The sequence below is a fragment of the Neophocaena asiaeorientalis genome, unplaced genomic scaffold (genome assembly GCF_003031525.2).
Source record: "Neophocaena asiaeorientalis asiaeorientalis breed wild unplaced genomic scaffold, Neophocaena_asiaeorientalis_V1.1 scaffold8, whole genome shotgun sequence".
NCBI lineage: Eukaryota > Metazoa > Chordata > Mammalia > Artiodactyla > Phocoenidae > Neophocaena > Neophocaena asiaeorientalis.
In genome coordinates this window covers 141,014-168,271 of record NW_020175395.1, presented here as the reverse complement: position 1 = coordinate 168,271, position 27,258 = coordinate 141,014, and the positions used below count along the sequence as shown (strand labels likewise).

Below are 27,258 nucleotides of genomic sequence, written 5' to 3'. Positions count from 1 at the left end.
GGCTTAGTCATTAACAAAGCACAAAAAGTATCTTTCTTGGAGGCCACAGACTGCAGAAGGTAAGGTGCCTGAGAAAAGGCTTCAGATGCCTGCACATGTGTACAATTCAGTTAATTACTAATTCAGAAAGCAGCAGGAGTGCTGGCAGCGTGAAGGACCTCAACGCTAATGAGAAAGCCGGACAGACTTAAAATTATTAAAGGACCGGGCTCAGCAAATGTTTTAATATGATGTGGAACAGAATTTTTCATCTACTTGGACCTAAACAAAGGACCTTTCTGTAGTGCTGGAGTTCAGAGAGACAGATGTTTAGCTAAGTTTCGGCAAGTTTAGCAAAAAAATAAAGAACGTCTTATTATATAGGACAAAATTCTAGAGCAATCTGAAAACTTCATAAGCAATAAAAACAGCAGCCATGTTCTCCCTTTTACTACAGAGTTGGCTAGGGGGGTATCTCCTCCTTCATATTTACCGCTGGTATGTTTTTAAAAACCCTAAAATCAGTTATCTTCTTTGAAACAAAATTCTTACTAAATAAATAAAAATTCAGTATTTCCATGATCTTCAAAGAAGTGATTGTTGGAAAGCTAATTGACATTAAACTTTTATGGAGCTAATAAATGTCAAGTTACAGACTCTCAACTTAGAGAGCTGGCCCAGGAGTGCCCACTGAAGTACAAAAAGAAGCTCAGTTAAGACGGCCACGGTTTCTACGAGGGACAAAGGAAGAGCAACCAATTTCTTTGGACTACATGACCTCCTGAATGGCCTCACATGTCCTGAGAATGGCACCAATACTGATGAAATGGGAACCAGAAGGAGGAAAAAGGCAAAAAGCACATACACTAAATATTCACAGTACCAAGTGACACATCGATTAGTGTGACATGATGTCACACTAATGTGACAAAACGTAGGAAAAACATCAGGAAGATACAGGAAGGAAGGAAGAGTTAGGTGGGGTTTGCCAAGGAGCGCTTTTTGGATGAAGTTTTTGTTTTTGTTAGGTTTTCAAAGAAGCGGTAGTCATCACTTGACTGAAAAGAAAGTTTAGAAAGTATTCCAGAGGCTCTTCTTGAACAAAAGGTTAAAGCTTTCTAAGTCCGTATTCTCAAAAGTTCTAATAATTTTCAGTTTTCTGTTTCAACAAGCATAGTAACCACCAAGAGTAAGGTTTTTGCCTTTCTTTGGGTCTGAAACTAAAGATTACACTTAAAACGATACGTAGGCAAGTACTTGAAAAGCAGGGCCAAGGTTCTGATTTCAGGACTAGTGAAGGAATCAAACTCTCGCTTGTTTCAAGTACAATTTCTAAAATTCACTGCTCTTTTCTTTCTGAAACATCATAAGTAAGAGTCTTCTGAAGAACCTAGTTGACATTCTACTTTTCAAAGGAAAGGCCAAGCCCTTCAGAGCTGTCTTCTCTCTCCCAGGAAGCTAATGGAGACCAGTTACAGAAAATAACTCCTTCCTGCCTATTTACAACCTAAGAGGAAACGTCAGTAGGAGAAGCAGGGGCTCACTTAAGGGGCCAGAGTCGGGAAATCCAGGCAGAAACAACATAATCAGAAATCTTGGTTTCTCATTTATCCCGTTCTGTGCCAGCAGCAACTTGGGTGTGCATGGGAGGACCCCTGAAGAGACTGCGTTTTTCCTTTGACCAGCATGTTTGGGGGCTGTACTGCACGGCTTGAGAAAATAAGCTGAAGACCCCATGAAAAGCTAGTTTCACCACATTCCCAAAAAACTCTGAGTCCAGAAAATAAACATAAAATTAAAGAGGATTAAATGTGGCGACTTCCCTGGTGGTGCAGTGGTTGAGAATCCACCTGCCAATGCAGGGGACATGGGTTCGAGCCCTGTTCTGGGAAGATCCCACATGCCGCAGAGCAACTAAGCCCGTGCGCCACAACTACTGAGCCCACGCGCTGCAACTATTGAGCCCATGTGCTGCAACCACTGAAGCCCGTGCACCTAGAGCCTGTTCTCCGCAACAAGAGAAGCCACTGCAATGAGAAGCCCGTGCACGGCAACGAAGAGTAGCCCCCGCTCACCGCAACTAGAGAAAGCCTGCGCAAAGCAATGAAGACCCAACGCGGCCAAAAATAAAAAATAAATACATAAATAGGACTGGAAATACAGTGTTAAATAAAAAAAGAATTCAATTTGAACTGTCTCACACCTGATCAGAAGCAGGACCACAGCTTATATACTAATTTTAAAAAAGTCTTTCTCACTTGAGACAATCACTCTGTCCACTTTCTTGGTGTGGTAAAATATACATAACATAGAATTAACCATTTTAAGTAGACGGCTCACAGGCATTAAATGTATTCACATTCACATCCCTGCCACCCATCTTCAGAACCTTTTCATCTCCCCAAATGGAAACTCGGTCCCCAGTAAACACTAGCTCCCACCCCTCCCCAGCCCCTGGGAGCCTTCTACTTTCTGTCGCTATGAATTTGACAACTTCTGCACTTTTATATAAACCTAAAGGTAGGTAAACTCTGAAAAAATTAGTCTGGCCATACTCTTAAAGGTCACACACCCAAGAGATGGCAACTGCTGACTTGGAATTGCTTTTGGACAAACATACCAGGTTTGACAGCCTCACTGTCTGTTTCCAGGGCCCTTCCTGGCAGAGGCTCAGCGCAGAGAAGGCCCAGGAAGATGCCCAAATCGCTCATGTACGTGGAAGCCAAGCCCAGCTCCTGGCACATACCCTTTGATTAGTATTTCTCCTCGACGTAAGAATTTTCACCCAGCCAATAACATTTTAAAAGGAAAAAGTACAGTACAAAGTTATATCCATAAAGAGGTTACATCTGGAAAACCCGATGTGCGTCTGCGGACTAAGAACTGGAAATCAGCACAAAACACCAGACAGGGAAGGTCCCGAGGGTGAGGCTCCGCCATCACTCTTGTTTGGTTGTTTATACCGCAGCAAAAATCTCAAAGAAACTACTGTAGAAAATCACCCCAGAAGCTAAATGCGGCCCTTTAGTTGTGCCACATAATACACATCTTAAATCCAGGTTCTAAACCCAAGATGCATTTTCTTAACGTCCCCATTTGCCCCTGATTCTTCCTGCATCAGCTAAATTTAGGAAACACCACCACAAATAACAACTTCCAAGAACTCTGTGGCGCTTGGTGGGGAGGGGAGGGGTGGGAAGGTCAGAGTGGAGAGACAAGATTTAGCCCTCAGTTTGATTTTGTGAGAAAAAAATGCAAATGAGAACCCTCCAGCACCTGCTGGCTTCTTTCAGGTTAGTCAAAAAACGACATACATTTGACTCGTCAGGTCAACAGGTGGAGAACCCAAAGGCTTATTTTTGCTCTAACTCCTTTTGCTAACACGGGCACAGTCCGCTGGAGTCCCTCAGGCTGCGAGGGTGGGCGATGGGGAGGTCACGCCAGCCTAACCACCTAACCCTCTTCCGCGACCTGGGTTCTGTCTGAGGACCTGCTGGTGCGCCCGATGTGACTCGTGAAAACAGGGCAGTTTCGGCAAAATCTCTCCAAATCGAGCAATTCTACGGTGTATCCTAAGGGGTGTTAATGCTACACGACCACGTTGAAAGTCACCGTGAATGAAACACTCCTCAGGAGTGATCAGCAGTGGACCAAGTCTGCCTGTAAAAGACACAAAGGTGGATTTTTATCTGATCATGTGTCTCGGCTGGTGAAACACCCCGTCTGCAGAGTAAAACGACCCCCTCCCAAGCTCTGTGGCTCTGTTACGACCCCCCTTCCTCCAGATCACCAAGCCCAGGCACCTGCTGCCTGAGACCCCCAGGCATCCTGCACTTTCCTGCTTACCCCTCCCCAGGCTCCTGTGGGTCCTTCTCTCCCTCAGGAGTCCTGGGGGGCACCTCCTCAGAAAGCACCCCCGTCCCAGGCTGACTCCAGCGATTTCTCTAACTGCCACCCAGCACCCAATGGGCCGCACAGGGTGCCGGGGCCCCAGCACAGAGGACGGTAATTGACTTGAGGGTATCTCCCTTAGACCCCAGTTTCCTTCAATGCCTGAGTCCCATCTCACTCATCTTTCTTGCAGCACCCTAGGCACCTCTCTCTCCAGAGATCATCAATACATGGTCACTAAGTGAAGGAAGGGAGATCCACCTTTAGAATATTAAATTCCAATGCGCCCTGAGAGTCCCGTGTCCAGGGGGGCCAGAGGTCCCTAGAGTTGGCAGGAAGCACCGCCCAGGGCAGGCAGGCAGGCCAAGCCGTTTTAGAGGGCGATGTCTCATCTGCAGGGTCCTATGAGCTCTAAATCTCAGAAGGATGCTGTGGCCCATCTCACTAACAATGAAAAACTATTACTGAGGTGGAGGCTGGCCAGATGCTCAGAAATTTCCAGGAGTGCATTAAACTGGGGACTCAGTGGCCCCAAGTTTCATTCCCAACACAGGCCCCTGGAAACCGCTGGCTCAGTCCCTGAGGTGCACCCCAGCTACACTCCCTGCCACCTGGCCACCAAGACCAGAGGTGACAAACAGGCCCGTGTGTGTCCGGACACAGGCCGCCTGTTCATCTGCGTGTGGCCTGCAGCTTCTCTCAGGACACGGGTGGGAGGGGGCGGCAGAGTGCTGCCCAGAAACCTCAGGGTCCTAGAGCCAAACATATTCATCATCTGGCCCTTGACAGAAGGTGTGCTGAGCCCTGGTCGGACAGTGACGCTTGCTTCCGAGGTCACTGTGACAACCTGGAGCTCATTAGGTAAATCACACGTCGCATTCCTCTTCCACACACGGGATATATGAGGATCAGGCCTTGGGGGCTCAGGCCTTGGGATTGCCTGATTCTAAACCATCACTTGTGCCTGGCTCTCTTCCTCACTCTGGAGAGAGGCACAGAGGAATTTCTCTCCAACACAGGACTTTTTTAAAAAAGGAGATTTGATTCCACCTGTGAAGCACTGAGCGGCTGGAGGTGCTAACAAAGAAACAAGGTGCGTGTTGTCACCAGCACAGACCAGGCTGCAGAGGTGTCGCCCGGGGGTTTGGAGGGCCGGGCTCACGCGTGGGTGCGCTGCCGGCTGGCCTCACCTCTGTGCAGGAGGGTGCCCAGCCCCTTCCTCCGCAAGGAGCTCAGCATTTGGAATGTTGTGTGTGGTCCCTCTTGCAGGTTGCCAAGCAAATGAGTCCAGACTCCCTCCCTCCCAATGGGACGAGACCTCCCTACAGGCGAGTGGCCAACGCCGCAGATTCCACTGGGGCGCAATCCTCGGCACTTGAGGAGCTTTTTCTAAGCAGCATTCAAGGTCCCTCGGGCCTAACATCACATCCTCCAAGTGGGGTCAGACCCCAGAAATGGTGTGTTTCGAGAATGAAGCAAACACTGACCCAGACCAGGGCACTGCCCTGCGAGATAGCCAGTCCTGCATGGGTGGGGTCAGGGTACGGACACGCAGAGGTGGGATGTGGTAAAGGCCAGTGCGTGAGTCCACGACTCCCGCTTCTCCTGGGCGTGAGGAAGGGCGCGCTCTCCAAGGCAGGTACGTGTGGACGGTCAGATTGCACTGGATCTCCCTGGCGCGCGGGTCACCGACATACCACAGTGTGGGGGTCCAACCTCCAGCACTACAGGGGAGGGGCGCCTTCCTTGCTCTGCTCTAAGACTGACTCCGCTCTGCTCTGTGCCCCAGGCCTTCCTTGAAGGGCAACACTTCACCAAGCCCTCCCTCCCAGATGGCTGCCACTGAAAGCAAGCCGACGGGCCATTTTTATTTTGACAGCTGCATCCTCTCGCAGTGGGCACAGAGGGGAGAGCTGTGTGGGGAGGCCAGAGGTCCTTCATGGGGGTGGGCAGGACGTCAAGACAACTGGTTGAAACCACTGGTCTTGACGCCACTGCAAGTGCAGGGGTGGCAGCAGGAGAGGGTTCCAGCGGAAAAGTGGGGAAGTGTCAGGTTACAGGAACACGGGAGGGGGCGTGGGAGAAAGGCAAACACTTGGGAAGGTCGTTCTTCGCCATGAGTCGGGGTGTTCTACAAGGCCGTTTGAATTCAGTCCCTTTGGGTTGATCTGGGGATCTGGGAGTGTCTTCCACTTGGATTCTGTGGGGCTGGTCTGGTTACACAGGTAAGTTCAGGTCGGACCAGCTCCACCGTCGCTAGGCCCTGAGGACTCTGAAGGCCAGTACAGTCGGCAACGACCTCTGAACTACTCTGGTTAGGAAGAGTTTCCAGGCCTGGAACGCTGAAGCCGAAGCCCAGGCTCCACTCTGTTGTCTGAGACGCCTCAGGTGACCACACAAGTCGCGGCAGCGTCCCTTTGCAGCCACTGGGACAATGCGGGGTGGCCTCTCCTTTCTCTGGCTCTGGCAGTAGTTCTATGGATGATGCTCCTTTAGTTGGGACAAAGTCTGGGAAGCCACCAAGACTGTCCACAGTTGGCCCTCAAGAGGAAGGGGATCCCACTCAGAATGCAGACGCACCCGTGTCCTCTCCGTCAGCCAGCCTCCGCCCTCACCGCAGATTCAGTGATTTTCCCTTAGAAGAGAGAGCAGAGCGGCTGCAGACACCCTGCTCAGTCACGGATGTTGGAACCACACCTGTGCTCCTCTCGTGGTGATAGCTGAGAGGAGAGAAACAATTTCTCACTCCAGACCCGGGGCCTCTGCCAGTCTCTGCCCCGGCACACACGCAAACGTCCCGCAACATCCCAGGAGTCAGGGCACAGAGAGGGGACGGCAGGACCTCAGCTGCAGCGAGGCGACGGCACCAGCTGGTACTGTTGCTTCACCCCCAGCTTCTGGAGTCAGGTTGGGCCACTTCCCTTGCAGGTGTGGCAGGCACAGGGCCCACTGGCAATGCCTACCTGGTAATGAATTATAGGAGCACCTGAAAATGGCAAATCTGCTTAGGGTTTTATAAGGTGCCCACAAGAGTTCTATTTTGTCTGATAAGACTATTACTATGCCACCTTTCTTTTGGTTCATGTTTGCTGGAGACCCGTTTCCCATCCTTTGATTTCTAACCTTGCTGTGTCTCTTTGTTCAGATGACTCCTCTACTTCCTGGCATCCCAGTTCAGCCCTCACGGTTTCTGACCAGGATTACCGTAAGAGCTTCCCAGCAGTTTCCTTGGTATCTGTCTCCCTCCCTCCATCCCATCCCCTAGTCAGAATCTTGGAAAAGAAATGTGAAGGAGTCACCTGACTCTGTTCATAAGTCTTTGCTGAGTCTCTGCTTCAGACAAGACGAAGCTCAGACTCCTCGGCTTGACGAATAAACCTTTCCTAATCTTCCCCGCGCCTCTGCCCCTCCAGCCTGGCTCCTGGCGCTCCTGCCCCGCTGAGCCCTGTGCTCTGCACACCCGGTGCCCTGCACACATGCCCTCACCCAGCATCCATCCCCCGCTCCCCAGCAGACCCTCCTATCCTGGAGGGTCAGTCCACACTGCCCGCTCTGTGGCGAGGCCTGGCTGACCCAGTGGGGACGGTGCCCCAGGCCCCTCAGCTCTGACGTGCACTCGCAGCTCCGCACCGTTGAAGGATTTCCGTGCCTGTCTCTTCTTAGTGCGGGGCCACAGCGTACTTCTCTTTGCGTTTTATCCCCAATCCCTGCTACAAGGTAGGTGCTCAATTAACATTTGCTGAATCTGAAGGAATAACTCCCAATTTAGCCAAAAGGAGAACTGAAGATGGCACCACCCTCACCCCCCCACGCTGACCACCCTCTCCACTCTGTAACCAGACGACATCCACACGTGTCCTTATTTCCCCCTTCCTGACCAGCCCGGAAGGGCTGGTCCTACTTGAGACACACCTCCCCACTGAAGCGGACATACCAGTCCTGCAAGGCTGTCTCAACACTCCTCTTCACAAAGTCTTCCCCAACCCCCAGTCCATGGGCATGAGAACGTTGTATAAACAGACCAACTACCATCCAGCACTTACGGGCAATCCTGCCGCAGTGTGTCAGTGCATACTGCCATTCCAGCTGGAGCAGAGGGGAGAGACCACGTGTCACATGCTTCTCCTGAGACCTCGGTTTGGAAATCCTGGCAGATCCTGCCACTAGCATACTCCCTGTTGAGGACTCTGGGAGGGGTCTGAGCTAGGAGAGTCCCCTCCAGAAGCAGCGCTTGGCGCCCATGCACAGGACGTGATCGCACAGGGGCGTCTGCAGAAGAGAGAGGAGACGGAAGCTCAGCAGGAGATGCTCAAGAAACTGGGACTTGACTGAGAGGAAAAGTCTAGGAAGAAGAGTGTTTTGCAAAAGTCTTCAGTTACGTGGTGGAGGCTGGTCAGTAAGTGTGAGAACTAGAGAGCGTGCCCACAGCTGAAGTGCCAGGAGCTCCAGGGAGCCGGGCAAAGGGAAGTTAACACACCTCTTTCACTTACAGACAAGGAGCACTGCTTTCCTGCCTGGAACCAACGCAGGCCTCGGCAATTTCAGCCCCTCTGGCTCATCTGCGCTGGAATTCTGGCTTCAGAATTCCATTTGTCACAGAAGGCCGGCAGCCAGGGGAGCCGCCTTCTTCGCGCTTGACGGCCCACACACGGGGAACTCAGACACGGCTGGATTCAAGAAAGAGCGATTACTAGACAGTTTTCGATACCCACCATAATCATTTCTATTTGAGTCATTTCTATTTAAGTCTGGGGTTGGCTTCAAAGAAATTTGCCTCAACACATGAAAGCTGCAAACTTTTGGCACAGGAGGTGCCACCGATACTCAAAGACCTTACCGGAGAGATGGAAACAACTGTCAACCTGAGAACGATCCCAGGTCGAACAACGATTTGCTTTCAAAGGCCCTGGACCTCATCAGCAATTATGATAGTGTGGTGGTTTCTGTAATGCCAGTAAAGTAACAGAACTCATCCACACCGACCAATCTGACCAGGAAACCCTGCCCAGTGCTTCAAGCTGTATCACTGGGGGATCTGTGAATCCTAAAAAAGGATATAAACTCATTTAACTGAAACGTTCAAGTAGAAGTACAACATAACTGATATTGAAAATAAAATGTGCACAGTTGAGAGGTGTGTCATGGGCTTTCTTCTCCCTTTGAAGATTAAGATGACTAAAAGAGATGCTTTGTATTCACTGACCCAGGAGGAAGACAAGCATGCAGTGTGTCTGAGGCCACACATTCACATGTGAATCCATGGGAAACATTGCTACCAAACATAGAACCCATTCCAGCCAAGCCTGGACATCCAAGTGCAATCTACCTGTCACCACTCCAGACACCAAGTGTGGCTACCTGCTTACCTTCCTTCCCTACCTCTCTTCCTTCAAAATGATACTATGAAGATACTCCCATTGTGGAAAATAAATAGAGAAAAAAGTGAAACTCATCCTTTCCACTCTCTTCTCCTATCCTACTGCTCTTTACCATTCCCAGGAGTCTGATATGGTCCTTTCAAGCTCTTATCTGTACATTTACACACTTATTTATGTACATACAGGAATACATTATTGATATGCAATTTTACACAAATGGGAGCATACTATGTATATTATTCTACAACTTGCTTCTTTTGCTTAGCAATCAACCTTTTCCTGTGCACACATGTAAGCCTTCCTCTTCTCTTTGAACGGCTGCGGTGTCTCTTTCACACAGGTGTATCACAGCTGACAGGTACCCTTCTGCTGGATATGTGGGTTGGCTCCAATTTTTTGCATTACAAACAGACCTGCAGTGAACCTCCCTGCCTACACCTGTGTGTACAGGACAAGGCATGTGGCTTTCAGCAATTCTCTTCCTCGTGCCAGGGGAAATGTGGCCAATAGCCCCTGTGACTTGAAGGTCATGGACAGGAGGGGCCTCAGAGTCCTAAGAGCTGAGCTGACATGGTCACCAGGTAGGCAGAAAGGCAGAGCTGGGTCTGCCTACGAAGCCTCCAGAGGAGGACAAGGTAACCAAGGTCTCCCTGATGAGTCAGAACACGGCCCCGGTGCCTGGAAAGTCCTCCCAGCCTTTCATGATCCGGCCACAAGCTCCCGAGATCCGAGAGGATGTCTCAGCCAACCCTCAGCGGCCGTGGCTCAAGGGCCCAGCCGCTCCGCGGCATGTGGGATCTTCCCAGACCGGAGCACGAACCCATGTCCCCTGCATCGGCAGGCGGACTCTCAACCACTGCGCCACCAGGGAAGCCTCCAGTCTTCTTTTAATTGGTCGTCCACTGTCCGTGTCTTAGACTGTGCTTTCCTTGTAGGACCAGGCTTCCAATGCAGACCAAAGGTAGATGAAGCACCGCTGAGAGGTCAGCCAGAGAGCCACAGAAGAGTCACGTGGTTGTAGGAACTTAGCAAGAGGGAATTCTGAACTGGAGGCCACTCCAGCTGTGTATGGCAGAACATCCGCACCTGCCCAGGCTTCCTGACAGTGGGGGGAGGGCAGTGAGGCTACACTGCATTAACAGACCTCTGGCCTCACAGATCACTGGTGGTCAATATACCATTCTTGACACTGCTCTTCTTTCACACCCTGAAGTCAGCCACAAACGACCGAAGACACGGCTTCTCACTTGGGAGTGGAGCTTAAATGCACTCGGCTCTGAGTGTGTCAGCAAGCATCTGCAGAACCAGATCCAGGCTGAGTGCCGCGGAGACCAGGAAGTCCAACACGGCAGAAATCCACTGCCCGCAGTGGCCTGAGACCAGCTGAGGAGCTAGACCATCAGACGGAGGTCAGACGGCCATTTGATGGCCTGCAGGGTCTGTCACGGAGCACTCACAATTCAGGGCCCAACAAAGAGTGCAAACTATAAGTATTATAGGAAAAAGGGAAGAATTCCTGAGGTTGGAGGTCACCGGGAGTGTCCTTCTCAGAAAAGGAGCTGGGGCCAAGGTCTGAGGGAGGGTAGGACTTGGGTGGGCAAAAGAAGGGTGGAAGAAAGAAGTGGACACAGAAGCACAGTTTCTTAAACTTCAAATGCCATTTCACACCTTGGACTGGGCTTGTTTTACATTTAGGAAGCCAACAAAAATTTTCAGGGTGAGAAACGGGGTGGGTCACCAGACAGAAATGCAGCAGGGGAACGAGGTCCCTACAGGAGCCCCTCAGGCTCCCAGCACCACTGTCCAAGCAGACTGGGCATCTCTTGGAGATACACACCTATATGTACAGACACATAAATAACAGTAAGTGTCAGAACCAGGAGAAGTGGTCAACTACACAGAAAACTAACAAAATTAAATCCTGAGTCTGGATAACTCAAGAAAATGTCTTTTGTGTTACAGGAAATATAAAACAGAATCACCAGGAGTAAATGCTGGCCTATGAAAACATCCTATTCTTGAAAACAGAAACAAACACTTAAATGGTTCAAAATACGAAAGTCACAACTTAAAATGGGAAGAATATGCAAGCCGAACTCAAGCTCAGAAAATCCATGTGGCATCATGCATGCAACGCCCTGATTTGAATATATGTATATAAACGATTTGTTTTCTATTTAATCCTAAAATGTAAATCACTTAAAAATTAAATTGTTTCTGTTATTAGCCCAGAGAAGGAATGAGAATACTTTTTAAAGCATTTTTGTTAATAGTGAAAAATAGTTGTTTCCTGCAGGTGCTCTGGTTAAATACCCAACATGAAAGATGAAACAAACTCTGAAATTTTTACACTAGAAAGATAGACTTCTGGTTCTTTTTTCAGAGGAAGGGAAAAACCTTTCATTGCTCAATATTACTTCCTCAGCACCTACAAACAACACGGGGTTTCTGATTTGAAAAAGCACTGTCTTTGTGACAGGAGTTTTCACCATCCCTCAAATCTGGAGCAACCAGTAGGCACTGAAAACACAGCCCACAAATAAAGAAACACTTCCAGCAAACGCAGGCCACTGCCCCACCCAGTCCTCAATGTGGAATCGGAGGAAGGGATTTTTTCCCCCTTAGATGTTATGACTACAGATTTCGGCTTAATTCCTACTTGAAATTCATCTACGTGGCAATGATTTCTCCCCCGGCTCCGCCATCTGCTAGCAGGTGACGTGGGCAGGCCGCCAGGTCTGGTTATGCTACAAAGGAACCAGGACACTGCTATCCTCCAGGCTGGGTCCCCAGGATCCATGGGGGATGAGCAGGACCGATGTGATTCCGTGGAGTCAGGGCCCCACCAGAAGGCATATCCTGGTACTCTACCAGCCAGAGCGGTACCAACCAAATTTTCTAAATCCCCAGTTGTCTCCAAAGGCCCAGCCAAAAGCCCAGCACCGCAAATGCCTCCAGACTGACGTGGTAAAGGAGGAACCTTGTTCTCTGAGCGGTTCCTGCCCTGAGCCTGATGGTAATTATTAGTAATATGTATGAAAGAGTTACAGTGTGCATTTTGTTTATTCACTGAGGGCTTCACCATGGCAGACACTGGCATTCACTTTATCTCTAGCACCTGTCCCAGGGCCCTGCATGCGGCAGGAGCTCAAGAGTAAACCATCCACTCCCTGCCTTCAAATGGAAGAATTGTCTGGACAGGGGACTCGACAGTGTGAGGAAGGCATTCACAGAAAATAAAACAAAACAAAAATACTGCTAATTAAAAGTAAAGAAGAGCAAAACTCTGTGCTGGTGATGGTTTGGGGAAACAGGTATTTTGATATACTGCCAGTGGGGGTACAAATGGTACAACCTTTCCAAAGCTGATGTGTCAATATCTACTAATACTGCTAGCAAAGTCAGAAGCATCAGTCATGCTAGAAGAGGACCAAGGCAGTGAAGCCTTCTGGGAAAATCTCTGGCCTGGGAGAGAAGATCCAGGTTTCCATCAAGCTATCTAAAACAGCAGTGGGATTGTGAGAGTCCCTTCACGTCTCTGAACTTCAGCTTCCTGTCCACACAGTGATGGAGTCAGGTAGGTGATCTCTAGGACCCTGTTCAGCTGGGATTTCTACATCAAACAAAGAGCAGTAGGCATAAAAATGGAGCCAGAGCGCCTCAAAATCTCAGATCTTAGTTTAGAGCTGACTCAGTGAGCAAGAGGCGTCTAAGTCTCTGCCACGTCTCTAAGACTCTTTATTCTGGAAGATCTAACCCTCGGATACTCTTCTGAAGAGACAGGAAGTGGAGCCTTGGACCTCTTTCCCTCCACTGACCACCTCGCCACAGCGTTCAGAGTGGTAAGCAAACCTGATCTCACCCACAGAGAAGCACCTACGGTGCCGTGCAGGGCGGCAAGGCTCACAGAACTCCCGCATGGATGTGACAGGACTGAAACCTTTCTATTTTGGATAGTAACTACCTCCCCACTTCCAGCCCAGCCCAGCCCAGCCCAGCCCAGGGCTGCCCAGAGAAAGTTAGGGCCTGTTCTCTAAACATGCATGGCTTTGAAGATCTCAGAAAGGGCACGAGGTGCCAGCTCCCTTCTCTCCTATCTCTTATCTCTCCACCCTTTATCAGGGCCCTGAAACCATCTGCCCTCTCACCTCATTCCTGCCCTACTTCCATCCAAGGATCAGGACCAGCAAAACATGGAGCTGCTGAAACATAAAATCTATCCATTAATTCCCTACCGACTCCAAACAAGTAACTTCCCTGACTCATCTCAGGCTGGGTGAAATTATGGCTTCTGGAACTGAGTTTGAAACCTAAGAGAGACAACTGCCTTTATGCATCAGGCAGAGGGCTACACAAAGGTCCGGAGCTTCTGGGGCCCTGGCGAGCGTCCTCGACCCCAACCACTCAAGGCAAGCACGCCTGATCAGATAACTTTTGACGCCTCAGTTTTCCCCACCTGTGCAATCAGAGAATCTATCGTTTTAATTTTTAAACTAAGAAAATATTCATGAATTACTTGTGACGTTAAAAATGAATAAAGTAAGAGGGGCAACGTTAAAGTATGTCATGCTATAAAACGAAGGTCTAACCCTTAATAAAATGAAATCACAGGAAAGTACTTACTATCAAGAGAGGTGATAAAAGCACCCAAAGGCTGAAACAGGATGCTGCCAAATAAAAGCAGTCCCATGGGGAAAAGACAGTAGATCTGGTACCTGGAGGCTCGGACCTGTTTCCCTCCAATGACCACATCACCCCAGGGTTCAAGAGGATAAGCAAACCTGATCTCATCCATCAGAGAAGCACCTCCAGTGTCGGGCAGGGCAGCAAGGCTCACAGAACTCCCGCATGGAGGAAGTTCTGTGAGCCTGAAGGTCTGGTATCTGGACGGAAGCCACAGTGGGGACGGATTCCGGGACCGTGTTCCTACCTGACAACGTGTTGTGCCGAACAGGGCACAAGGGTGCGAGGCAGCCTAGAGGGCGAGGGTGGGGAGGACATCTATGCAATTTATTAAAGTAAAGGAAAGCTCAAGCCTCATCTTGTGATTTAAGAGGAAGTAAGTCATGACCAGTTTACGTTTAACTTATCATCTAGGCCATAGCTTGGCTATATGTTTAATATAAACTACTGTTGATATATGGAAAATGGAGTAGCTATTTTCTAGGGAAATGTCGGGCTCCAGAAAAATGATGTTTTGTTGTTGTTGTTTCCAATAAAATCACGCTGCAGCACAAATTGTAGCGCCTTAACAAAACCCATGAGCTAAAACAACAAAGGGAAGTGCAAGCTCAAAACTCTGGAGAAAGGGACAGAGGTTTGCTCACATCCCACCGTCCTCTGTATGGCGATGCCAGTAGAATCACTTATTACTCTATATCCTCATTTATTTGAAACTGACTGAAATCTGGCAGCTGTAATGGACAAGTAAAATAGATAAATTTGAAATAAAAATATATTACCTACTCTCGCAGACTGTGAATTTAAGTGTAAACTGATTGAACTAGGATTATTTCTTTCAGAACAAGCCACAGCTCCCTCTCCAATACCCAACCCTAAAATAGAAAAACATACACATCACAACCACACTCGCATCATTTTCTACAAAGAGGTAGTTTGGGCTCTGTCAAGGCTAATAAACAGAAATATATTTTGCTCCCAGCCAACAGCTCAAACCGTCCATTAGGGTAAAATTGAAGATGCTTTTGGAATTAGTGTGAAGGCAGACACACCCTGTTTACTCTAAAACCTAAAACACAACAACAGCTTCTGCACTGACAGTCTGCACAGAGAAGCCCCGGAAAACCTCCAGGGACAATTTATCCTCCATTGCCTTTTTTGTCCTAGCAAATAATTGAGCTTAAATGGAAAAAATCAGGAAATGAGCAGACCGAATTCTTCTGGATTCTAAAACGGGAGATAATTTTGAAAGGAATTAAAATAGGTCTTAAATGTCCTTAGGATCCAAAGGGAAATGCAGCATCAGCTTGTTCTTTGGCATTCAGCCAAGAAAGCCAAGCTAGCAGCGTAACAGAAGGACGATCAGGAAGAGAAGGCGTCCTCCCGCCACGCCACGGACCAGGCACAGACGTGGCCTGAGTTCAAGATTAACACGGCCGGTGACACAGGGGCACAGCGGTGCTGCAGAGAACATGGCTGCTTCGTCAGTGCCCCCTGGACCCAGCAGCACAGTGCAGACACACGTGCACCTCAGTTCTCTCACCTCCAGTGCTGGCCTGGCGCTGTCGTGCACAGACAGAATGTGTGTCACCTGGTTCTTGCTCAACTGCTCTGCATCTCTGGCATCTGTCACAGAAGAAAGAGGAGGACATTTTAATGTTTTCTGCAAGTGAAGTACTCCTTAAGTTTAGCCGGCAAAAGAACACAAAATGACTTGCATGTTTCTCTCTTAAAAATTCATAACTGACTAGACCAGAATAATCTAGACTTAGGGAATCTAGGATTATTGCTTTTAGGTATTCTGCAGATAACTAAGTTTATTTCTGATTGGCACATCTTCTGTTAAAAAGTAGTCATATAAGACTTGAAATATATTTAGATTAATAAACTTTATAATCATGAGTGTTACTGTTTAGAGGGAGTCACTCTGTAGTTGACACTTGTTAAGTTGTAGGCCCTTAGGTTAGTATTTTACGTGAAACATGTAATAAGAAAGATGTTTCAAATATTTTTAACTGCCTCTTAATGATTAGTATCTAAGTTAAAATTAAACACAAAACAGCAACTTACTATATAAGATACAGGAATCTGCCAGACTTATCAACCCTAATGTCAAACACCAAGGAATGGCTCCGGATGCAGATAAGACTGTGGTTTACAACATCTACATTCACTTCATGGCAAAACTAAAAATGGAACATTTTCTGGAAATTCCAAACAAAATAGTCCATAAGTTATAAGTTGGCTATTAAATTATCTGCATATGACACTAAGGAGACACCAAAATTACATTCCCTTCCAGTGATCATACGTGTAGAAGAAAGTTGGAATAAATCCCCTCAAGTTGGAACTTCTGCTAATCTACAAAACAGGGCCCAGCAAGAATCAAGGAGGTCCGCTCCCCCTCTGCCCCTGTTCTGGCCTGGGGCGAGCCTTTGAAAATGATAGAGGGTAAAATGGACTGAAAATCAAATGTTTAATTATGATGTTTCTGGAGAATATTAATGACATGGGAAAATGCTCAGGATACGGTATTAGCTGGGGAGAGGGGGAGCAGGTACCAAACTACAAATACAATATAAACTCAATTTGTTAAAACACATAAAGACAAACACACACAGTGGGGGAAAACTGCTCTAAGGAATTAGCCCAAATGGTGATAATCTTGAAGAGATGGAATTACAAGTGTTTTAATTTTTTTTTTCTTTATAGTTTTTTTGTGTGTATTCAACACAGGTGGTTGTAAAAGTTTAACATGCCTATGAACTACCTGGGGTTTTTTTAGAAAGGCAGATTCCTGGGCTCCAACTTAGTTCAAGGTCTATGGCAGGGCTGGGAACCTGCATTTCTAATAAGCCTTGGTGATTAAGCAGAAACTAAGAAACACCATTCTAAACATTTTGCAATCAGCAGGTAACATTTTTAGAGTCAAGAGAATGATCTTTAAAAGTAATTTTAAAATGTCGGTTTTACTTTAAGACTCTCTTAACTGCCGCAACAACCCCAAGCAGCCTCCACGTCCATCACATAGGACCCGGCCCGGCAGACCCTCCGCCAACTACGCCAAGCCGGGGCTTCAGTGAGTTTTGAATTCGGCGGGAACTCAAATTATTTAGAGTCCCACAGGCAGGCAGACCCCACGTGTTCACCGAGTTGTGGTTTTCCAGTCCCCACCAGTACGTGCATTTGAGACAAGCAGTGAAACAAGGTCAAGCTGGAGCTGCTGGCGCCCAGACAAGGCGGGGCAGCGAGGCGTTAAGAGCAGCTGGGCGGGGTCTCCCCACAAGGCACTCCAGGCCAGGATCTTCCAGATTATACGTGTTTTCCTTTTTTCAAAAACAGTGTTACTGAGATAATTCACATACCATAAAATTCACCCTTTTAAAGCGTACAATGCAATAGGTTTTAGTATATTCAGAATTGTTTAACCATCACCACAATCTAACTTTAGAGTATTTTCATCACCCCGTAAATATACTTTTGTAACACAGATTAAGATAAACAACAACAAAAAAGGTGGTTTGGGGATAAAATTGTTTTCGAATACAACCACCCTTGATACCACAGATGAGAAAACTGACTGTTGGGCCCCAGAGAAGACAGAAGTGGCTCCTGGGGATGCTTGTGCCCCTTCTGCTCCGCGCTCCTTTCTATTCTCCTGCAGCGCCATCCGTCCGCATGCATACGCCACCTTCGGATTACTCTTTCCCACAAGCACAGGCTCTGTCCACCCATTTACGTGCATGAGTGCTCAGCCAACACTATTGGAATGATGACATTTATTCTTCAGGACTACATGTTATTGGTGGATGGCTGTCTAGAGCCGTGGGCGCCGTGGTAACGGTGTGAATGCAGCTGGAAGGTCTGCCGTGGGGTCATCAGCTAGCCCACGTGCACGTGCACAAGCTCTCCCCGAGCACGAAATCTTTGGAGAACTTAGTCCTTTGCTGCTCAAACCGAGGTCTGGCAAGCAGCAGCCTGGCACCATCCGTGAGCGTGATGGAAACTGTTGGCAGGAGTATTGAATTTGGTTGGTATTTATTACAATTTCTGATTTGTAAAAATATTCACCCAGCAATTCTACTTCCAAGAATTTATCCTAAATTCTGTTGTTTTCAAAAACAAAGACATTCCCCTCTCCCCAGGAAAGTGTTAATAATAATTCACTAAATAACCATAAAGATGTTATGCATTCTAGCACCACTCCCCTACCTGCCACAAAGCACTGCTGCTTTTTCAGAACTACAGAGCTTACTAATTTAGGAACGCCAGGACTATTTTTAACATGTTCTGGCAGCAATTAGCAGCTGTCAGCTCACTGTGCTGACTTCTCTTTGAGGCCAGTTAGCTGCCCTCGGAGCCCAGGGGGGAAAGGAAATGAACATCACGCAGAGAAGTCATTGAGACTGTTCTAACAATCGATGTGAACCTGAGCTCACAGATTTAAGCAACAACCAGAAAACAGACAGGGGTGTGTTCTTGCTCGTCTGGGGAGCCAGGCGTGGTGAGGAGGGCCCTCGCCACCAAAACAGGAGGCTTGTTTCTGCACATGTCCTGGGCCAAGTCCATGGATGACGCACAGTCCATCTCCAGCGCGAGGGAGACCGGGCTCCCCATCACACACACTCAAACGCCTCACAAGGTGGGGACCAGCCCCTCCCCTCCGCATGCACTTTGCTCCGTGGGCTGCTACTCACCTTTGCATCTACAGAGCATTTTGAGACAAACGAGCTAAAAATAAAAGGTCAGTAGCAGACAGCATATCAACAAATATTCAACAAGCTGCAGAGACCTGTGTAAGCAGAAAAGTCAACACAGGATAAGAATAATCCGCTGGAGACGAAACTGCCACTTGTTTTCCCCAGGTAATTAGAAAAATGGGTTTCTGAAAATTTATTAATAACTAGAAAATAAAAGTGACAAAGATGACAAACACGTTACATGGCTGCTAAATGTGCCTTTGAGCCATCTTCTTTTGATAATAAAGCTCCAGCAAGCGTGCAGAGTTACAAAAGGCAGAGGTCAAGGTGGAATCTGCAGGGCTCCACGCCACTCTGCCAGCCACTGGCCAAGGTGTCGGGGTACAAGGACCAGAGCACAGTGGTGGCCACGTCCAGAGCAGACTCTGCATGAACCGACGTCTACACCTGGGCTCCACCATGCGTGAGAGCCTAAAGGTAATCGTTAAAACAGTGAACTCACCACTAGCAGGGGCGTCCAAGTGTCCGTCCACAGGTGATGGACAAACACAGTGTGGTTCATCCACACACTGGAACGTTATTCAGCCTTAAACAGGAAGGAAATTCTGACGCAGGCTACAAAAGTGAATCAACCTTGTTATGCCCAGTGAAATAAGTCAGTCACAAAAGGACTAATACTGCATGACTCCACTCATACGAGGTCCCCAGAGCCATCAGATTCATAGACAGAAAGGAGGGGAGTGGTTTCCAGGGGCTGGGTTGGGGCATGGGGAGTTAGTGTCCAATGGAGACAGATTCAGTTGGGAAAATGGGAGTTCTGTGGACGGATGGCGGTGACGGCTGCACGATGGTGTGAATGGACTTAATGCCACTGACCTGCACGCTTCAAAAGAGGTTAAAATGGCCTATTTAGTAGTTTACATATTTTACCACAATAATAAAAAAGGAGAACTCACCTTTGAAGCTGCCGATATACAGGCCGGGCAGGATCTAGGGGGAGACACAGACCAGACACGAGTGTTACAGGCCCGCGGCTGACGCGGGGCCCTCCAGGAGGTGGGAGCGCAGCCCAGGCCTGTGCCCACCACACCCACCTCCCGGCACCTTCCCAGGTGGACAGCACGGACGACAAGCATCCTTGTCTCTTTCTGAGCCCAGCCCCAAACCAAGCGCCGCCAGCATCCCCTCCACGCGTCCTGCCTGCCCGCCCCCCGCTTCCCCCCTCCCACTTCTCTCTCAGCTCCAGCAAACCCACCCTCTGCAGTCTGAGGCTTCGCACATGCTGTTCCGCAGCCAGGCAGCAGCTCTACTCCCGCTCTCCCTATCCTTCAGGCCCCAGCTCCGACCCATGCCCTGGGGAGGCCTGTCCTGAGCCCTGCTTCAGCGCCCACCGTCTTCCCCTTGCAGTGATGCTGTCATGGACGTTACTAGGCGGAGGCCTGTCCCCTCTGCTGGGCTGCACACCCAGCTCCTGGCCCAGGTCTTGGCCCGTGATTACCATTCAATAAAGAGCTGCTAAATGAATGAAAGAACTGTCTAAACGTGCACGTTAATAAGAACACACATTTGCTGCAAAACATCTACTTCTAAGGCAGTGGTTCTCAAGCCGACCATCCACCAGAATCAGCGGAATCTATTAAAACTTCAGGTTTCTGGGAAGCCCCCAGCCCCAGGCTCCACACAGAATGATTCAGTAGACCTGAGACGGAAACGGGTGACTGTAATTCTCACCTTAAAGCACCCCCCACTTTGCAAAACACGAAGCTAATTCCTGTCCTGCCACTACTCCGTATGGAACCTCTGAAATCCAAATATGGACACTGCTTTGGAAGCTACACCACGTATATGATTTCCAAGTGCATACAGCACACTGGCCTTGGGGACACTTCAGTGCAACCCCTGGTGCCCTGGAGACACCCTCCTCTCAGCCCCATCTGCCTCACACTCTCCATCGTTTTTTTCCACTTCCACTAAGAAAGCTGAAAGCAGCAGGTAGTGCCGTCCTTCACGTGCTTGGATTCCTTCAAGCATCTTGCTGACAACCAGCTGCCTGCGGGGATGTACTGGGACACAGCAGTACTGGGTCCAGGGTCAGCGTCTGTCATGGGGGACCAAAGAACTAATCGACCAAAATAGGACACCCGTGAGAGTGAAAAGGGGTACTATTAATAATCTAGGACAAAAGGCAAAATCCAGAAGTGACATCGTCGTCATGGAGACATGTGGTCACTCTGGCTGACTCAATACCCGGGGAGGCAAAACTGGCTTGGAGAGTGCCCCAGGGGACTGAGAGAGTCACAGCACTGAGGCTGGCAGGGTTAGCCCTGGAACCAGGAAATGGAAAACTGCCAAGGAACTAAAACACTTGACGGGTCTTTCTTGAAACATAATCAGTCTTTGGGATTCTCCTGGGAGGAAGGGTGGAGTAAACAGTTCACCATTCCTGTTTTAAAACAACATAAGAACAATGCAAGTTCACCTGGGAGACGCCTCGAACTGATGCTCTCTGGCAGCTCTTGCCTTCACAGAGCTTTTTCACGTGTCATCTGCGCTTCTCCAGGGTCTCTCCTATCTTCATTAGATACTCAAGGGCAAAATCATCACCCAGCTCCTTTGGCTGATGGGGACACAGACTTCCTCCCTGACCGAACTTCGAGTCTTCTCCACCTGGCTGGTCCTTGGCCAGATTTAGCCAAGAACCCTGCTGAGCCAGGTGTCAAGCGCCCACCCGCTCTTGGTATCAGTCAAGCCCCTCTTCCTCCACCCTTGGCATCTGATCAAGCTCCATCAGTGATTTCCACCCACTCCCTCACCTGCCCCGGTTGCACTGGGAGTGGAGCTCCATCTCCCACTTGTAATGGTCTTGAATAGAATCATCCTTGCCATTTCCAATGTGTCAAAATTATTTTTCTTTCCTAACACTGACCACAGCAGTCTCCCAATTCATACAGCTGACAGTTACAATGGACCAGAACACAATCATGGAGCACGTTTGCTTCCCCAAAGTTGCAGAATGCATCATAGTGGCTGAATGGTTTCCTGAGTTCCTGTCACATACGGGTACCCTCTGGGCACTCGGGATACAGTGTGACCGAGAGACATGGTCCTGCCAGTGTCCCACTTCCCTTGCTGAGTTGCTTGCCTAGGGAGGGAAGAGGCGCCTTGACCACTCTGGGGTCCCCGAGGACCTTCAGGAGGCGATGACACTCAGGGAACCTGATGTCCAAAAGAAGCGGGCTGGGAGAGAGGCAGGACGGGCAGGGGGCGGTGGAGACAGCCAGCCCTGAGAAGGAAGGCCCGTCTCTCCTGGGAGCAAGCGTGAAGGAGGCGAGACGGAAGGGGCAGAGGAGGGGCAGCCGCTGCAAGTGTTCAGGCTCTAGGTTAAGTGCCACTGAGATGCTAGGTGTGTGTGGCTGTTAGAGAGGAGTATTTTTATCTACTGTATCTGGGAAAGATCATGATAAATATAAAGGAATGCTTTCCTTATTGTGCTCACCTCTGGAAGGGGACACTGGGGGCTGGGAGGTCTGGAAAGCCCACTTCTAGATTTCCGTTGGCACTTTTACATACCGTGCACATGCATTACTTCAATTTAGTTTCTCCAGAAAGTCAAGTGGGGTTATTTGGGGCAAAGACTATGGCCCATTTTTGCTTTTCTTCTTTGTACTTCTACTACTTTCTCTACTAAACATAAGTGAATATATTTCATATTATTTTCAAATAAAATAAAACAGGGGCATGAGATTAGCTCATCTCTGGGCTCTACTGCTCTCGAACTGATTGTATGTTCCTTGAATCCATCCTTTGGAACTCACCTCCAGGGCGTCTTCCAGACCCTGCACCCCATTATCCTCCCACCCCCACTATTGATCCCACCTGTCCCCTCACGGTGTCACCTTCTCCCTGTCACCCAGAATGAAAAACGTGGAGCCCCCTCCCAGCTACCCCTCCCCTTGGTAGCTCTCAGTGAGCTACCAAGTCCCATCATGGCCCTTGCTCCTTGGTTGTGAGGCCAAGGGTCCCAGTGCAGAACCTCACAGGCTAGAGCAGTAGCCACTGAACTTCTCTGTCTCATCAAATTAATTTCTGAAAGCCATATTCTCATTGGGTCATTTTCTAGGTCAAAATGTTTGTTGGCAAACCCTTTCCCAAGAAAATGAAGGCCAAAACTGAAAATGAGCTGAGAATTTCAATGTGGCTTCCTGCCTCTAAAGGATTCCCCACTTCTCTTCAATCTCCAGTCAGGCCAGATAACCCCTATTTTCCCAATATCCCCTCCTGGTTCCACCTTGGAACATCACCTGCTCTGCTCCCAATACTCTCTCTAAACAGGGAAGGGATGCTCACTCTTTGGGGTCCCTCATCCCATGGGTATGTTTGAAAATTATAAACCCTGTAACTGACAGCTATTTTATTGGTTTCCTAGCCTCTGAAGCCCTTTCCTGTGTTTGGAGAATCCCCATCCCCACTCTGGAGTCTTAGTGGGAAGCAGAGCCCAGCTCTTCCTACATAAGATCCCCACTCCCATTTGCCTTCCTGCTACAGCAGGGACATGGGGCATAAGTGCAGCACGTCTCCACAGCTCCTCCAGACGAAGTCAGAGACAACTCAGAGCATCCTCTCTTGCAGTAGGGCAGGTGGAACACGCAGGACCCCCTGGCAGCAGCAGTAGCATCTTGGGGCAGCCGCAGAAATGCTCTCACCAGACCAGTTCTAGGATCTGCTCCTGGCAGGTAGCCTAAATCTGGTTCCCAAGACTTCCCAGCCTTCTGACCTATTCTACCCAAAGGAGTCACGTCTGGATTCTGTTGCTTACAACCAGGGACCCTGATGTGGGCCGTTCAACCCAGAAAAACGCACAAATGCAAATGAACTGCACAGACCTTCAAGCAAGTCACAGACTAGCAAAGCCCCACCCACCTACAAGGGCAGCCCCACTGGCACTCCAGGAGCCAACAGGAGACGCCTCCCTCCTCTGGACACCACGCCCGCCTCAGTCAGCACTAGCTTCCACTCCTCCACAGATCCCCAGTTAGTCTGCGCCTCTGGGCCCTGGTGCAGTGCCTTTGTTCAGCTCCTGCCTGACCTACTGCAACAGCTCTTAGAGACCTCCCTACCTCTGGACTGGTCCCGCCAAAGGATTCCTCAAGCCTCCTTCAACACACTAAAATCTCCTTAGGGCTCCAAGTAGCTATCAGAAATTCGACACCTCAGCAAGAAAGACCTTCAAGGATGGAGGTTTCTAGGTCTTTAGCCTCCGCCCCATGCCTGGCCAAGGTGATGATGCAGAGATGCAGGCCAGGATCCCCAATTCCAACATCTGGGTTTTATGGGAAACAGCCCAATTTTCAAACACTGTCAACTGTATTTTTTTAAAACCTTAAATACTGTGATAAATAAAACATCTGTAGGCTGAGTATGGCCCGTAGACATCGAGTTTATGACCTCTATCTGCTGCCTGCATCATATTTGTGAATATGTTTTCTCTAAACTTGAGTGGTTCTCCATCGACTGGTAGATACTTAAGTAAATGTTTCTTCAACAAACGAATGAACAAGTAGACAACGTGAGTCAGGTGGGAGGGGGCCAAGCAAGGAAGAGAAAGATGGAAAACCATGATGAGTGAGGCCTGAGAGATCAAGCTTTACCCCTTTCTGCTCTGGGAAGTTTTCTGTTCAGGGCCAGTGGCTCTGGGGCTGGTGTTAAAGGAGAGTGGCTCCCAGAAGAGACCCCGGGGCAGAGCGCTGGCAAGGACAGAGGTCTGAACTTAGCAAAATCAAGGAGGCAACTTACCAAAAATCATGTAAGATGCACATTTTACATGCACTTAAATATTTTAATTATAAGGAGAGGACAGAGTTGTGCCAGTAAACTTTTAACTCCATTTTCCAGACTAGGAGAATAAGCTACAGATTCAGGGGCTGGAAATAGAAAGCAAATTGCTCAATCCCAGTTTCTGTAGTTTCTTCCATATAAAATTACAAAACAAGATCCAGGAAGGCTGGAGAACTGGCCATTGCCAGGCAGAGAAATTACATTTTTGTTTTCAAGGAGAAAAAAAAAGCCCGTAAATATTTAAATTTCTATACCAGTCAGCCTCAGTTCAAACATAAAACTCAAAAAAATCTGACTGGTTGACTCCCCTGGTATTATTGCTGCTGGTAAATCCCTAAGTACAGAGAAAGAGAAAATGAAATGAAATCTTTTTCCAGCAGGCTCATGGCTCCTCTTGGCCCATGGGGGAGGCCAGGGAAGGGCAGAGTGGGCATCTGGGACAAAGCGGCTGACCAGTGAATTCGTGGAAAGTCTGAACTCAAGCCAGAAGCAAGAACACAGGGGGAGTGAAGTTATCACCACATAGTGAGAAGTAAGGATAGATCAAGGAAAACGTCTGTAAATGCAACGTGGGAATGTTCTATGGCTCTAAAAGAAAAGTAGAGAATTGGTCCCAACCATCCTTGGGCCTTGGAAACCACTGTTCTTTCCCTGTGCTGGGGATGTTCATGCCCCATCATCCACCTGGGTGGCTGCTTGTCACTCAGGTCTCATATGAGATAACAGCTCCCAGGGAGATCTTCCCTGACCATCAAACTCCCTGGCACCCTCTGTCACATTACCCTGTTTTATTTTCTTTATCACGTTGATCACTACCTAAATTTCTTTCATTTGTTTCCTTACTTTTTTGATTGACCTTAAAGCAGGGGTTGTGTCTGTCTTGTTCCCTGCTGTGTCCCAAAAGCCAGGCCCAGAGATGGGCACATGAAGCGATAATCACTGAATAAAAGGTGATGAAACACACCACAAAGGGAAACACTCTCTGACATTCTGCTGGTCAAAAATGATCCTTGTTTTCTACTAGAACACTGTCTGGGAGAGATAACGAAGGCTATCCTGCAGAAACCCTGCCTGGCCATGGCTGATGGGTCCTCTTGGTCAGCCTCCTTCACAGCCACACTGTCCTGACACCGACCACAGACACATGGACAAAATCAAATCCTTCGCCACAAAAAAGCACTTGGGCGCAAAACAACATTGCTTCTAAGACAGGAAATATTTTATTTTTTAAACATTTTTCTTAGTACTTCAGGATGCCATGGAATCCGAGGGCACCCCCCAAGCAGATGTAAGATCAAATGTCTGATCAAGTAGCAGTACACGGCCACGGGGCGGGGCATCTTAATCCTTCCTAGGTTAGAAAGGACTTGGTGGGCTTCAAAGCCGGGGGCGACGGGGAAGACTTTGGTGGATTCCCTGAAGGTCTAAATGTCACAGACTTTCTTAATGCCATTTGGCCATGAACTTAACAGTGTGCATTTATGAAAGGAAGAATCTGAGAATACTCTTGTGTGCACTTAGAACAGTGCCTTAAGCATCTATTTCTTTAAAATGAAATAAAACTGTAATGTTGAGAAGAAAGACCATTCAAGGGGTGCTGTGCAGAGGACGGAACCACCAGCATGGAACCGTGCATCCGCCAGGCCCACAGCCACGCCGCCTGCGGCGTGCTCCCTCCTGCAGGACTCCTCTGTAGGCTGCCTGTGACCAATTTGGGTGGCAGGGTCTTGTCTTTCACGCTATTTCCCACTACAGGATCTAGCACGGTGCCTTGACAATAGCAGGAATTCAATAACCTAATTTGATGAACTGGTGAATGGACAGACGGATGAGTTATGAAGGCAGCCACATCGGGTGCTCCGTTGTGGAAACAGCAGCATCTAACAGCGCGAGGATGTCTGACCTTCCAGCCCCTTCCCAAACTAAAACCATGCTTCCCAACCTTTTCAGCCTTATTCCACTTTCTGATAACGATTCAGTTCCATATCACACAGGGCTCGGGAGATTGTGAATGGAGAACCCCAGGCCAGTGGCTCTCAACTGTAGTTTTACCCTCCAGAGGACATCTGGCAGTGCCCAGAGAAATTTCTGGTTGTCACCATGAGGGGAGAGTGCTACCGGCATCTAGCGGGTGGAGGCTGGTGTGTTTGTTCACCACAACGCCATGAAGCCCCCACTGGGGTCCACATCAAAGAATGATCCAGCCCCAAGTGTCAACAGTGCAGAGGTTGAGGAACGGGCTATGCCTAGGGGGACGTATTCTCCTTGCTCTTTGCCCTTGGACTATACTCCTTTCTCAACCGTACTCCCTTGTCTTCCTAAGAAGAGAAGTCATCCTAAAACAGGTGTCAGCCATATCTAAAGCAGATGTCTTCCCTGTCACCGTTGATGGGAAAAATCCAAGAACGCTAATAGCAGTGCATATTTGTACTTTACAGTTTGCAAAAATGTCTTCTAATACATTCTCATTTGCTTCTCCCAAGAATCTGGGTAGTAATTGGGGGAAGTAACATTATACTCATTTTAGAGCCAAATAAGGAGACTAGTTAAGCAAACCACCATCCCTGTGAATCAAGGGCAATAAAGAAATTGATGCTCAGAAACAGCGTGACTTGTTCAAGGACACACCCATGCAGTAGCAGAGTGGTAGACACCACAAATCAGGCTTTCTGATAGCTCTGCCCCTCTCTTTCACAACAGTGGTCTTCTCACAGAAAAGTGATGCACCAAGTTAAGTGTTTGCCTCCCGCTGCCATGAGTAAGTTGCCCATGAAATACTGGGCAGCATCTGTTTC

At 48.6% G+C, this 27,258-nt stretch overlaps 1 protein-coding gene across 4 annotated transcripts in view; it reads right to left on the bottom strand.

Annotated features, from left to right (window-relative positions):
- DUSP22 (dual specificity phosphatase 22) overlaps nucleotides 1–27,258 on the bottom strand; it is a 71,610-nt gene that overhangs the window by 39,867 nt on the left and 4,485 nt on the right. For all 4 annotated transcript variants that reach the window (XM_024766403.1, XM_024766404.1, XM_024766401.1 and 1 more), the window contains exons 2-3: nucleotides 19,585–19,618; nucleotides 15,472–15,554 (exon numbers count right to left, since the gene is read on the bottom strand). In XM_024766403.1, coding sequence (XP_024622171.1) covers nucleotides 15,472–15,554; nucleotides 19,585–19,618 — 117 coding nt within the window. The remainder of the gene's footprint in view (nucleotides 1–15,471; nucleotides 15,555–19,584; nucleotides 19,619–27,258) is intronic.